This window comes from Anoplophora glabripennis, unplaced genomic scaffold (assembly GCF_000390285.2).
Source record: "Anoplophora glabripennis isolate ALB-LARVAE unplaced genomic scaffold, Agla_2.0 scaffold32, whole genome shotgun sequence".
Classification (NCBI taxonomy): Eukaryota; Metazoa; Arthropoda; class Insecta; order Coleoptera; family Cerambycidae; genus Anoplophora; species Anoplophora glabripennis.
This window is the reverse complement of record NW_019416220.1, coordinates 2,559-18,232: the sequence shown is the minus strand read 5'-3', so window position 1 is coordinate 18,232 and position 15,674 is coordinate 2,559. Positions and strand designations below refer to the sequence as shown.

At 34.6% G+C, this 15,674-nt stretch overlaps 1 protein-coding gene across 1 annotated transcript in view; it reads left to right on the top strand.

Annotated features, from left to right (window-relative positions):
* The window catches only part of LOC108906227 (lachesin-like), a gene marked incomplete at its 3' end in the record, with an annotated part of 260,950 nt that extends 246,456 nt beyond the window's left edge, over positions 1-14,494 (top strand). The window contains exon 4 of the mRNA XM_018709439.1: positions 14,333-14,494. Within this exon, the coding sequence (XP_018564955.1) occupies positions 14,333-14,494 (162 nt within the window). The remainder of the gene's footprint in view (positions 1-14,332) is intronic.
* Positions 14,495-15,674: the final 1,180 nt, after the last annotated feature.

Here is a 15,674-nt window from a genome sequence, read left to right as displayed (position 1 = left end):
AATTCTGACAAACCGGATAACCGTTAATCTAAACAAATCTCACTATGCAGGAATCACTGTCTTTTTGGAACATATATATATACCTTCATACATGTTTACAAGCCATGTAGCTGCCGAGCTTATGCAACCCAACATGGCACGAATGGTACTGTCAACTAAAAATCTCTAAATTTTAGTGTCATTAATGACAAACGTATTTTTAATATCTGCTTCTATATTTAATAATTTTTGGAACCCTCTGAAATGGTACGCTTATGGGATGGCATTCCTCTTACGCCTTACTCGTCGTGCGGTGTACATGTTGAGACTTCCGCACTAGTGTGATTTATTTTTAATGAGAGATGTGTACCTCGATGTGGCCACCGTGTGGAGAGAAGTTAATTTTGAAGTTCCATAATACAAATTTGAATAAATCAAACGAAATACTTAAATAAGTTTCTGGTCCCCCACCTAACCGAGTATAAATTTAACACAAAGGGCCTAATTTACTGCCTACAATTTCCTGCGGGGTATTAAATAAGCAAATAGTCATTGAACCGCGTCGAGGTATAGGCACTCCTATTAATATTAAACCATCAAATTATCTTAATGTGAATGTAACGTAAAAAGCTATCTGTAATAAGATCGACTAATTGACAGTAGATAGAAGTTAATGCCGCGCGTTCATTAAAGTGAAGAACGCTTTTCAAGTTGAAAAAGAAAAATCGCGAGCGATGAATCAAACGGGGAAGTAGGTCAACGAGTCGATACGAAACATATAGATCTAATTTTATTAATCGGCGAACTTGGAATATGTTTACACACACAATATAGAAACATTTCTAGCGTCGTTTTTTGTCCTGCGCATTATATTCAGTTATTGAATAACAATGCAATCAATCAGTATTTAATTATTTAATACGAGACGTTTTTCAAGTTGGTTTATGACATGAAATCTCGAAAATAACGACGTCTTAAAAAAAGGTGGTGGTGATTTACATTCTAAACAATAATGCACTACAAAGTTTCATAATAATATACGGGGATTGTCACCAAAATGCCGTCATAGCGTCGCAGTTGTATGCTGAGCTATTCTTTTGTGATTTCATCCTGCATATTGAAAGAGTAGTTTTGTGGGGTCCGTTATGTCAAAATGAGGTAAATACACGCATTTGTGTTGAGTAAAATGTAATTTTAAAATCTGACTTACCTCAATATTGCAAGGAGCCACCTTTTGAGAACTGCTGATTTTCATAGAATATATTTCAGTTAACTCAGATTTTGCTCCTTTTTCACACCTTTAAATTTTTGACAGAAGTTCATTAACACCCTGTATTTACACAACCTGCAGTACCTAATTAGCCAACTGTCCGCAGGCGTATCATCGGGGTTATTTTTACAAATGTACGGTAACTAAAAACTACTGGTAAATTTATTGATAATGACAATCAATAGTTTACTAAGTTAGAATAATCTTTAATTTATAATTGTTCACATGCTATACAGGGATGGCCAGAAGTACGGAATAAAATTCATATCTTTTGAATGAGTAAATTTTTTTTAAAACGCTGAAACACGTTAACTGATTTTGATTTTTTCCCATCTTTCGGTTATATAATAATTAATTTTTCTTCAACCCCCTAACCCCCAGCTACCCCTACTTTTTTTTTCAAATGGAAACATAAGGCATTAGGGGGCTCGTTGAAAAGTTTATAGAAAACCGAATCCAGCCATACCAAATAAACAAGTTTTATTATTTTTTTTATGACGTTGTAGTAGTCCACGTGATTTTGCACCAAATTCTTTTTACGATCACGAAAAGTTAGTCAGCATTGTGGTAAAACTCGAAAATAAAATCTTTGTTCTAAGTCAACACCTTCAAAATAAAAAAGTGAAAGTGCGAAAATTATATAAAGTGTAAAATTATATGCTTAATATTATTTTAAGTTAATTTTTTCATGAATATATCAAAAATCAGACTTCTAGCAATTTCAAGTGAAAATATATTTGTATTAAATTTCTTATTTTAAGGATAATGAGAAAGATATAGTTATGTCGTTACTGAAAAAATCTTAGTCCCTTGCTTCTTAAATCATTTATCTAGATTCTAGATGGTATGTAGGGCACATAGTTTTCTCGTTCATTTTTTGAAAAAAAAGTTGTCTTATCCACATCCTTTTAAAACTACAACTTCTTAACCGTCAAAGGTGCATTTTATTACGACTAGAGTTCCTGTACTCGCAACCACCGAACCGAAAATTCAATACAAAATGCTTCATTGATTTCATATACATTTTCTCCTCTTTACTGTACTTTCAGATTCACCGTTGACGTATTCATTTGCCACGTCTTCAACAGCATTTGCAAATCAATCGCGAAAGGGCGTAAAAGTACGTTTCATTACGTATTTAATTTGAGTTTCATTCCTCAAATTTAAAGTAACGCACCTATCGGTAGTGGTTCTCTTTATAAGAAGTGTTTGATATGCAACTTAACCAAGAAACTTTGGGCGTTAAATATACAGGGTGTCCCGAAAAGACCCCTTCAACTCTCAGAATGGAGTCCTATAAATTATAGGATATTGAGAGAATTGATCTTGGATTTGACCTTGAGTTTAAGTTTCAAGGTCAAAGCACGGTCAAATTAATGTCAAATGGAATACGCTACTTTTTATGCCAGTAATCGTTAGGGCGCTAAATTTCACGTGCGAATACGGTGGCAGGACCTTTTTCCGATATGTCCTTGAGGGTCATTTAGAGGTCAAACTCACTTTTCTCTGAATAACTCGCTAAGATCGAATTGTGGAGGAATTTTGTTTCAAGCAAACTTCGTAGGACTCTGAATGGCGAATTAGATGGTAACCTTGGGTTTGACCTTCACCTTAATTAGCAGGGTTAAATCAAGGCCGTTTTGAAAATATATGGAACATCTCATTTTTTGTCATAAATCGAAGAATATTGGAACATGTGATCGGAATATGTCATGAATAAATAAAAAAGATCAATAAATTTAATGAATTTGTCACTCAAAATCCATCAACTTTTTTTTAAACAGTTTCTATCCTTTGGAGTTATTAAGAGAAAATTCGGACGTAAACTTTGGCTCTCTATCGATTGCTGGAATAGAAACTAGGTTTTTCTATTTGATATATTCAAGTGGACCTTGATTTGACCTTGACAGAGGTCAAATTCAAATCCAAGGTCGCCAGCATCTTAGTTTCTTGATATTCTTTTAAATGAAACTTTTTTTTTGATAAAACTCAGTCCTGGGATCCAACCCAAAGTTATCAGGGAGTTCGGGTCTTTTTGGGACACCGTGAAGGATCAATACCGCCAAAAAAAGTTTCAAGATTTACTCCCTTCTGTTTTGCTTAAAAATAAAAAAATGAAGAGCTTTTGAAACAAATGACCTTCACAATACTAAAGACAATAGTTCGACTTATCGTCAGTGAAAATTTGGATTTTTTTTATGAATTAACAAAAAAATTACGACGAGTTAAAGTGAGAGGTATCAATTTTGTAGGCATAAAACCGTGATTTTTTCAACATTTTCATTAATAACTAAAAAATGGGATAACGAAACTAACTAACAATAGAGTAATAGTGAGGCTATATATGGTCCAAATTTCCCCTACGTTTTATTAATATCGGTTTCCAAACACGGGGGTCTATTTAATCTATTTCGATAGTAGGGAATAAAAATCACTTTTAATTATGATCAAAGTGCAAAGTGTAAATTTAATAGCTATGGATTAAAACTGACACTAAATAGAGACTGAAACAGCACTGTTTAATATATGTGGTTCAAAAATAATTTTAAACTTTCAAGTAAAAATAAATACGAATTATGTCGATTTAGCTCTCGCCGTTCGGGTCTTTCTCGAAGTACGTACTGTTACAGTTTTAAGGCGAGATTATTCTATATTGTTTAGAATTTCTGAAACATTCGAGGAACACATATATAAAAACTTGTGTACCGCAGTTGGCACTACAGAGAGCACGGAACAACTTAAATCCAAGCGGGCACTAAAAATACGTTGCAAGTGGCTTTCAAATGATTTAACTCAAGAACGGTGGTTCGGAGAATAGTGTTTTAATTCTCTCAAGGAGAACGAAATTTCCACATTTAAGGATACTTTTTCATTTTGCCCCGGAAGTTTTCCAGGGTGAAATATAAGGTACATATTTGTAAACCAAAATATTGAAATGCTAAAATGATGAATACGTTCCTAACATTACAAAAAAATATGTTTACATAAACAGTACAATAAAATAAGAGGACAGAAATACAAAAATTGTGGTTAAAAACTCGGTTAAAAATTACAGTTGTCAGTGAATAGAAAACAAAGCAAAGTAACGATATATGTATATACAGGGTCGGAAAGTCCCCATGGTTCATCGGCCGTCACGTGAGAGCGATAAAGAAAGGCATAGAAATCCGTGCGATAGAGAAAGATGGCTATAATGAAGGCGTCTAATAGTCACCGCCCATTTCGCCCTTCCACAAATAAGATCCACTTCTTATTTATTGTGGAAGGTTTGCAGATGATATGGTACGGTACGAGCTGAGGTTCCTACTTGCTGTGCGAGTCGTCGCAGAGCAGAGCAGAGTATTAATGGCGATACAGGGTTTGCACTATCGTATGTTTTCAAATCGCCAACATACAGTATAAAGTGGCTATTAAAATTGTTCCTGATATCATTGATAAAAAGAATAAAACAACAGTGGGCCACGTATTGATCCCTGAGGCACGCCTAATGTCTGTATCAGATAAATTTAAATCAGATGTAAGCATAAGGTAACTAAGCCTTTTGTGTAAACAGAAAAAGCTTCCATTAGTTATAAAAAGTATACGATGATGAACTGAAGATTATGGATACCGATTGGCACCATAAAATAGCACAGTCCCTAATAGAGGCCGGTGTTTTGTCTGGACCCATAGTTATTAGTTTGTACTTAGCGATTTAATCTTTATTTTGTTGAGATATTTAGCGATGTCCATTACGGCTCGTGTCAGATTTCACGTTAAGCGTTTTGGGAGAGGTTCGTTTCATCTGTGGAAAGCCGAGATAACAGCCACTGACGAAATAAATTAAGTAACTGAAGCTTAATCGTAAAATAAGTGCAAGGATCGATTTGCCGGTATAAATATTTTAAGACGCCCTAATTGCAACCCCTGCTAGACTCGATTTTCTTAGACCCAAACTCCAAACTGGCCGTTATTTTGTTTCCCGCCAGGACCCCGAATTAAAAGGAGCAACTCGGGAAAACGGTGTCCGGTAGGCAAAGGTCCTTGCAAGCGTAAATGGGTTCTAGTTTTCCGTTATAACTGCTCATCTAGTCCCACTGGAACAAACCACGAATATTATAAGAGGCATATACAGGGGGATTCACAGCTTATCCAAAAAAATGGAGTCGGTATCGTAAATTTTTTTTTTTTTGTAAAATCCTTATAGTTTCCGAGAAAAAAATGTTTGAGGTTGTAGTATTTTCAACCCTTACATCGCTGGCCTACTGTAGTTTCTAGCGTCATTCGCGTTGTGCGCTGTGAGCAATGCGCGGAGAGAGAGCGAAAGTATAGGCCAGGAAATATAGAGTTGAGCGCGACTTTTTGTTTCGGCAAGCTGAATTTATCACTATAGATGCTAAATATTATGTACAATAACATTTTAGTTTCCACAGTCATAAAAATGGGGGGAAGATTGTTTACAGGGTGGTTAATTGTATAATTTTTACGTAAATTCACGTTTTTCGCTTATAAAATTTTTCCGCTCATTTACACGAGAAAACAGTAAAATACTTTTTTTCGTCTTCAAAAGACCTACAAAACTAGCCCTCGAGCGTCAAAAAATATTGATTAGATCAAAAGTTATAAACAGAGGAAGTTTATTTATGACTTTTGAATTAAACATTTGCTCTTTTGCGGTTCCGCTTTTGTTAGCCACTTTTTTTAGATAAACCGTCAGGTAAAGACACACTTTCAGTGTGATGATAACGCCCAGTAAATAAAATGAACTCCAGCACTGTAACGGTATTCGAGTTCATTTTACTTTTTTACGTAAATGTTAATTAAGAGAACACGCGATAACAAATTTCTGTTTGGGTTGAACATTATGAATATGAAATAAATAATTAATTTTTCCAACGAAACCAACTCACGGTTATACGTGGGTGTGGTTGTTTCATACATTTTCCGCAAGAAGAGACAGGAAATAGGAGCGAAAAGGTTACATGTTTGATGGTGTTATTTCACACATTGCCAAACGGTTTAATAAAATTATAACACTCGTACATGAAAACAATTATAACAATCGTACATGAAAAACATAATCTCAGGAGTATGTTTAAAATGTGTAATTTTAAAGATACGGAGTGTTTATATTAACAGTAAATACAATACAGGATGTTATAAAAGCATTTTAACAATATATCGATGAATCGGGAGATCTTCTAACTTCAAATCGACAAAAATTATATTTATTGAGGACATTTATGTAAAGCTATTAATAAAGATAGTTACAATGTTAATCGATATATGTGTATATTAATTGAAAATGGATATTTTTCATTTATAACTAAACCCACAAGAGCAACGAATGCTTCATCTTCATTACATTTTTGTTAGAATAATAAATAAAGAAAAACAATGTAAGGGTGTAATAAAATATGTATTACAATATCATTACAAACCATTTTCCAGTTTCATTATGTTTAAATTTTGAACATAGCTTACAAAAAGGTGTTAGTGGAAAACATTTTTCTAAAGTGGATATTAGGTCCCATTAGTAATCCTTACGAAATCCTAAATTTGGCGAAAAAATGTAGTATTGAACACGCAGTCATAGAACTTACACAAAAGATTATGAATAGTTTAGACCGTAATAAAAAATGTCTTACAGTATTTTTTTCTCAAACTAAAGCTTTTGATGCCGTTTACCATAATAAATCACTAAAATCGTATGGAGAATATCGGTAGTTCATTTGAAATATCTAATAATTATTTAAAAAACCGATTGCAAAGTGTTAAGTTGAACATTACAACTAGTGAACCTTTATTAATTACTAGGGTGTTCCGCAAGGAACAGTAATTGAACTCATTTTATTTTTAGTATGTTAAACTTAAAAGGGAACTCTTGGGAAAATGTATTGTAATATAACAACCCTAGGTTCGATAAAAAAAATAAACGTAGTTGAGGCCAAAAATATGCGATCGTCATAAGGACTACCTACGTTGTGTGTATCCATTTTTAATTGACCGGAAGGCACTGGCTACTAACTTTGTAGAGGGGATGTATGGTTTAATTATATAAAACAAAAGCAGAGTAAATACACCTAACTTTATTATTTATGTACAACAATCTTCAAATTAAACATGTGACAAATAGAAAGAACAACAAAAACATTAACAACCATTTAACATAAAATGAGAGTGCCAGGCTCACCTAGAGCTCCTGTGGGGAAAGAGCATGGCAGAGAAACCCACGATCGTTGCTCTTACCACCCAAATATAAATACAAAACAACCGCTAACCAAAGGCATAAATTAAGAACCTTTGCTAATGATAAATAAGACCTGTCTCATTTAATGTGTCACTAAATGTCATCTGTTACCTCATATTAGTCATACACACTTCCAAGTAAAACTGAAGAGGTTTGGTGTTAGTTAGCCGGCAGAGCCGGAAGGTACTGGAGTCCCATACGGGAGGCAATCCAGCTATAGTTGAGATTTCGGAAGATCCTTCATAACACTGGAGTCCCATACGGGAGGCAATCGAGCTTAATCCAGATTCGTTCCGCACGGGCGAAAATGTTAGTAAATTCAACAAGGCTCGTATAGACGTATGACATAAAGTGAGCACAAGAAATCAAAGAACAACCTAATCATGATAAAACAAGTTAAATGTGAAACAAAGAGGTCGTTAATGCAATATCTGGGCAGTCACGACAATATACATATTTTAACATGTAATAAATAATGAGCAATCTATAATAATAATTGTAACAATTTTATCTTAGAAAAATACACGCCCCTGAGCGTAAGACAATGAAGGCTAAACATATACAGAATTATTATCATGAAACATCTATATTTTACGAACAACGTAATCATGACAAAAACAAGTTAGATGTGAAACAAAGGAGTCATTATTGTAATGTCTGGGCGCCCACACAATATATATATTTTAACATGAAATAAATAATGAGCAATCGTTAATAATAATTATAACAATTTTACCTTAGAAAAATATATGCCCTTGAGCATAAAGCAATGGAAGCTAAACATACAAAGAATTATTATCATGAAACATTTATAAACATCACAATCATAAGATTACATAGAACAATTAACAACAAAGTACTTAAAGAATATTACCTGATAACTAATAACGGTTAAACACTTAATTTTCCACTGCTTCTATATTTTTCGCACTACACTGATCGTCTTACTTTTCACTTCGCGCTATTCTCACTTCAACTGCCTATCTTCAACTATTTAGGCTTCCTTCCAGAATTTCCTACCTAAGTGCCTGTTTTTTGTGCTTCCTTCTATCGACCGTTAATATTACTTTTTCATTGTTATACAACACCTATGTAACAGGTGACGTCGTAGTTGATAAGATAAGTACGGTTTTGCACAGTATACAGGGTGATTCACAACTTATCCAAAAAAATTTGGAAATAGATGCGGCAAGAAAAATGGAGTCAATATCGTAAAAAATTTTGTTGTAAAATCCTTATAGTTTCCGGGAAAAAAATTATTGAAGTTATAGTACATTCAACCACTACATAGCCGGACAACTGTAGTCTCTAGCGTTATTCGCAATGCTCGACTCCGAATACTGAAATCCGATTTTGCAATCGTCGTTGCGATAGTGTTTACCTGTTATCTGTGGTTTTTACAATAGTTTTTTAGTAGTTAATGTCAAAAATGGTTTGCGTGTATAGCAACTCGGAGTTGATGGATATCGTTTTAATTTATGGTGAAGCAAGACAACATTTTTGTTAATTCGTAGAAACTGAGGAAGACGGACGCAAATGTGTTTACACGTTGGTGGATAAAATTTAGAACAATTGTTGTTGTAGCATCGGGTATGTCAAATGGTTTTATTATTTAAAAACACAAATTAATTTTATTAATTATTATTAAAGGCAAAAGCTGTTGAATTTGTCGATATAAAATAGGTGCTATAAAATTCTATTTATTTCTTTTCTTGCGAAAGTTTTTGTCCGTTTTTATCACGCCGCCATACCGATCGCATTGTGCGAGGTCAGGTTTTACAGTGGACCAGTTTCCAGTGCCGTGCAGAGGTGTATTTTTAAATCATTTTCAAACTGCCCTTTTTGATTTTTTCTTTACAAAATTGTATATGTAAGGGTCCCCTGTACATCCAGATTTTGTTTTTGGATAAATTCTGAATCACCCTGTATAGTGTTGTTGACCTAATTAATGTTAAAAACTGGTTTGATTGTAGTTTATTAAGTATTCGTGTTCATTTTCGGGTACAACTAATAACAGCCTCATCTTACTAAACTCAATTCATTCTTCAGTTTGCAAAAACAAAAACAAAGAGAAACACTTATGGTTGATTGTCATCTGAGATGGTCAGAGAATGTATCTGTCTCCTCAAATAGACTTAGAAAGTTAATACACAGGTTCTATGAAATTCGAGATATTTTGAATACATTTTTGTACGGTAATACTGCTGCTATAAAAGAATGGCGATACTTCTGAATCTACGCCTCTGAATAATTTTTTTTACTGTGACTGTGGCTTTTTCATATGAATTTCTAATAGGAAGTAACTAACATATTAATGCTAGATACCCTGTATATTTCTGAGAAGTGTAACATACACAAAATTTCTTAACCGTGCTAAAAAATGGGTGGGAAAATGCAACAAAACACTAATTGAGCTGCGCAAAAGTAACGTTCCAAGTCAGCCGTGTTAAAGTGCTGCTATACGTGCAGATAGTAATTTGACGTTGGTTAACAAGTTGAAATTTAGATAATAAAGTTTGGCAGTTAGTTGCAAAGTAATAATAGTTTTCTCTGAAGTTTCCGAATCTCAAAACTGCACATTGTGTAAGTAGATTGACACTAATTGTGCAAGTGCACTCGCAATAAGTCCAAAGGTCGTTTTCTTATTCACTACAAACTATCTGGTAAGTTCAAAAAGCGACGACCAAGTTTAAGAATGTGTTGGTTCTTATCATATACAGGGTGGCTTTTTAAGTCCATGTCATGTGGCTCACTCCTAACCAACAGGAGAAAATTTCAAAACATGTGCGCTGTTGTGCATTGTGGAAATTCTAGCAACTGTATGTTGTGGACATCCTGTATAACAAAAATAAATAAATTTCTAATTAAATGAAAAGAAAATTGAGGAAAAGCATCTCGACTTAATCTCAAATTAAATTTAATTATTAGAACGTGTTTCGTTTCATATTTTATTCAACATTGAATAATTTTTTTAATAAAGAACTGTAATTTCTAAACATTTAAGGCAAAATGTAGCTCGCGACGTCGGTTAGTAAACATTTTTAATATTGCCACTCTGAAGGAAGTTATATGACTTTAAATGTTGGACATAAATCTTTGGTATACAGTTTTCAGAGTTTCTTTCCTCGAAATGAATACTACAGTGTAAAAATCTCATACCGACCATTCACTAAAGGAAACTTCATTTTGAAGCTGAAGCTGAGTCTGTGCAAGTACCGCAAAAAATAAATCTACAGGATGTCGCTACTTCAAACTTTTTAAAAGATTTAGCTCGGAATTAATTTTTATATTTGTATTTGATTCGAAAGTATAGTGAAACATGTTTTTCTCTCGTTACTTTTCAGAAAAACGCCCTGTGACAGACAAAAATAATTCAAAAAGCAATTTACGGTTATTAAAACGAATCGTTATTATTATCGCGATCATCTTTCGCAAAATAGGCTGGAGGAAATCAATTCTACTCAACCTACAGTAATGACAATACTAACTCACTGTCTTATCACTTCCCTTAACAGCCGCAATAGAGTCTTTGCCTTAGGCGCCGTTCATAATTTATCTTCTTATACTAACGCGTACTGTATTCAAATAGGAATAATAGTCCGGAAATCATCATTCATATTTTACAAATACACCCGATAGAGGCTTCTTTGATTTTATTGTGCTGTGTCCGATTGTATTGAAAATTATTTTCCTTGACTCATGACCTGGCAAACTCGCAATTCTTTAATGAATATACATAAATAAGTAAATCTCTGTAAATATTGCTCAAACATAGAAGCACATATTGTCAACGATAATCTTGAGCCCATTTATTTAAATACATCTGAATAATTAATTGTTTAAAGGTTTGCAAGGTGTGAAATATATACACAGAAAAGAACCTTTCGGTGGAATAGAAATTGTGGCGAAGTGCTGAGCAAAGACACTGTAAAATAAATCACGTAATTTATGAGGGAAATAGTATAGTCACGGAAGGATAAACTGATTTTGGAACTCTCTACATATATTTGGAGACCTTTCACAAATTGATACGGGACGCAATAGATGCCGAACTATTTATTTTGCATATTTTCCGTATTTCCGTAATGAGAAATCTAAATTTGTCACGTTATGAAGTGCCCCAACTTTAAACTGAAACTAAAGGTATATTTCTATCAGCGACTTTTCTTTGCCTCAAAAATGGTGTATTTCAGCGCTTTGGAGTTGAAAATAACTTTTAAATATTTTTTTTTGTGCATACAAATTTAAATGCCTTTTTGTCGAAAAGAGATATTAGTAAGGTATACCTTTTTCAAGCAGAAAAGTTGGAGGGAAAGATTTTTCCAGCTCAAAGTGAAATACACGGTGGCACAAAAAAGTTTTGGCAGTTTAAATGCGTCGTAATGTTCGCTCGTGGCGCCCACTAGATGATACAACGAAATCGTCGATAAATTCGAATTTCCCATCCCAAAAAACCGTCGGATATAAAATTTCACGAAATTAGCTCAAAATAGTCGAAAGATATTAAAGAAAATATTATTTGTTTTTTCGACTTTGACACTGCAACACTGTTATTATCAATTTTTGGACTAATGTAAGTCAAGTTTCTCTAAAAATCGGAATCTTATATGCATTTGTATTGGGTATTCATTTATTTTTAGTAAATGTAACAAATTTGCACAAAAATGATTAACACACGTGGGTAATGGATATAAATACCCAAAGTATTGAAGTCTAGCAATAAAATTTAATGAGTTTCATAGGCGTCCCTAAAAAAGTGTTCTGCTAAAGGTAAAAATAATAATAATTTGTATACAGCGTGTTGAAAATTTCTATTATATGTTCATTTGGCCAAAAACATATTTAATTATTTATGTCCTCCAACAATTTTATTATATTGATAGTAAATTTTGGTTGTGACATATCAAGAAACATTTACATTTTCACTAAAATATATTACTGCACTGCTAGGCAGTTTGTCAACAACTGAAATTTATGGCCGGTCGCCCAGTGCAGCTGTGTTTGTACGCCGTTTGCCCGCGCGCGCGTTTCTTCAACTGGGCGTATACATTTCTACCACCTCCACGTTTAGATCGGCCAGACCTGTATATGGGTATGGCTAAATGAATATGGGAACAAGTTTTTTTTTTAATTTCTCAATACCGAGTTGCTGCGTAGCGACCAAACCTGGTACATACTGCCTAGCTCTTTGGTCTTCAATTTTTAAGATTGGAAAGACTATAACATTTGATTGTACCGGTATTTATTCTTTATATTTACCATTTTATATCTTTTGAACGAGATGAGGGGTCGAAAAATTTTTTAATAAAAGTTGAGAGATGAGAATTTTCGTATGACGTAGAAAAATTGTGAGGAAAAGAGGTAAACTTACCAAGGTGGAACTAAAAAATATTTCTATCGTCATGCCATAAAGATCTCCGCTTGCGGTTTACTGTTTGCTCTATTCGTTTTCGTGCAATGGCGGTCAACCTTCAATTTTGGTTACCCTGTACAGCTGTGGACAATAAAAAGTTACTTCATTGCACCATTCTGTAAATTCCATTAAACGTTTTAGTTCGGAATCCTTTTCTGTCGATAACTGTTTACAAACTTAGTGTAATAATTGCAGTTTTGCAGTAGTGTAATATTGTCACATTAATCTTATACTGGGTTAGTCAAAAGTATGGAAACCCCGAAAAATCTCAGCATTTTTGGGGTAAATGGTGAGGACTAAGGTCTCAGCATTTTTCACGGCTCATCCGATTGTAACCTTGACCTTGAGTTCAAGGTCACATCAATATCAAGTTGGTTTTTAGAAAGGGCGACCCTCCTTTTCGACCCCAGAAATGGAAAGAACAGAAAATTCTGCATCCCAATTTATAACATTGACCGTGACCTCAAGGTCAATGACCAAGGTCAAATTTTGATTTTTACTTAAGTTTTTATTTCTAACTACGGAATCAGGGTCTTTGAGTAGATTCCTGATGGTACTCCTTAGTGACCTTGATCTTGAGGTCACTAAAAAATTAAGAGCCTTCAATTTCATCGTCGAAAATAAAAAATGACATCCGGAATTATCACTTGACCTCTACCTGACCTTGACTATTGACCTTAAGGTCACCTTTAAGATCATAATAACATGTTGAGTTCTACGCTCTCGTATTTCTAGTGTCGAAATAAGAGGTCGCTACTCCAAAAACCGATATGACCTTGACATGTTCTTTCGACCTTGACATCAAGATCAAGGTCACTAAGAAGTACCATCAGGTATCTACTCAAAGACTGTCGCTCCCTCTGATTTCGTAGTTAAAAATAAAAAATTACAGTAAAAATCAACATTTGACCTTGAACTGACCTTGACCATTGACCTTGAGGTCACGGTCAATGTCATATTCGGATGCAGAATTTTCTGCTCTTTTCATTTCCGAGATCGAAAAGGAGGGTCGCTATTTAAAAAACTGACATGACCTCAAGACCATGACCTTGAGCGTTGACCTTGAACTCAAAGGCAAGGATCATCCTGTTTTAGGATACAGCTTAATTTTTAAGAAAATAACGAATTCATTAACACAACAGTCGAAGAAAGAGCGTTCGATAAAAGTCCAATACGTTCGGGAATTTATTACGTATTTTCCCAAGTGCGTCTTAATCACTTTCGATGAAATAAATAAAATGCTCAAGGAAAATCCCCCCGAGAGAATATTAAATCAAAAAGGAAGAGAAATTATAGTAGTAGCCCACTAGGCCGTTCAATCAAGTTAAAGTACGTGTGCCCCTCGGTTCCGCGGTAACACAAAAGTTTCGAATTGAAAATATAAGAATGGAATCCGCCGATAATTTAAAGCATAAAGGGTTTATTGTGATTTCTTTTGCAGTTCCACCGAACATCATCGATACAGAGAGCACGCAATCCACTGTTGCAGTGCGGGAGAACCAGAATATCAGCTTGACGTGTAAGGCGGATGGATTTCCCACGCCTAAGATTATGTGGAGGCGAGAAGATGGCCAAGCAATATCCGTTGAACGCCGCAAGAAAGGTAAATGCCAGCCAGAGTTAAATTTTTCAATTATGTGTGTATTCGGAATTTTGATTTTAATTCCGCAAGGGTGCGAAGTGGAAGGGAAATTTGGTTTTTATTTCATTCCTTTGGAAACATCGATTCTTGGCCCGATACGCTTACAAAATCATTTTTAAAAGTGTACATTTTCTGTTATTAACTTTTTCCACCCCAAACGGGAAACTCAAATCCGAGGTTAGTTTGCCTGCATAAGGTCACTTAAGGGTTATTTCAAGGTCATCTAAGGGTCAAACCAAGAAAAAAAAAACGAGAAATTGTTTACCGTTTTGAAGTCTCTGTGTTTGAATCCAAGGTCCGTTTATATGGATCAAATCAGGTTTAAGGTCATTCCAAGGTTGATTTGAGAAAAAAGACGGTACGATTAGTGAGGGGCGATTTTGGAACTCCCTGTATTTCACCGAATCTTGTTGGAAACTGAAGACTGAACTGACCATATTAACCTATATAAACTTTAGAAAAACTCGTATTTAATCATATTACCTCGAATCCACCCATATTCCTCCATAAAACGGTGTATTCTCTCATACTAACCCACTCTACCCTATAGCCATTTTACCATATACACGCATATTACTCCGTATAACAAGAACCCTTACCTTCCTCCTTATTACCTCATACTAGCCAATATTGCCCGATATCAATCCAGCTTCGGCCGGAAACAAGAGTGGTCTGAAATCGTCTCTCACTGTCCCTACCATAAGTCCTTTTTCTCAAATCAACCTTGAAATAACCTTGAACCTTTATTTATTTATTAAATGACCTTAAAATGACCTGACACAGACAAACTGACCTCAGGTTTGAAGTCAGCAATACCAAATACGTGTATAACAGGTGGTTAATAACTTAATTGCTTAGTTTTTCTCAACTTGACCCTGAAATGACCTTGAGACGACCTTCAAATAACGTGATACAGGCAAACTGACCCCGGATTCAAACTCAACGGCCCCAAAATCCTGTATAACATGTAATCGGACTTGATTGCTCGGCTTTTTCTCGATTTGACCTTGAGATGTCCTTGAAACAACCTTAAAATGGCCTGATACAGACGAACTACCTCCGATTCAGATTCAGCTACCCAAAAAACGTAAACTCCGAGATCCTTTTATTGAATGCACTTTTTCTCAATCTGACCTCTAAT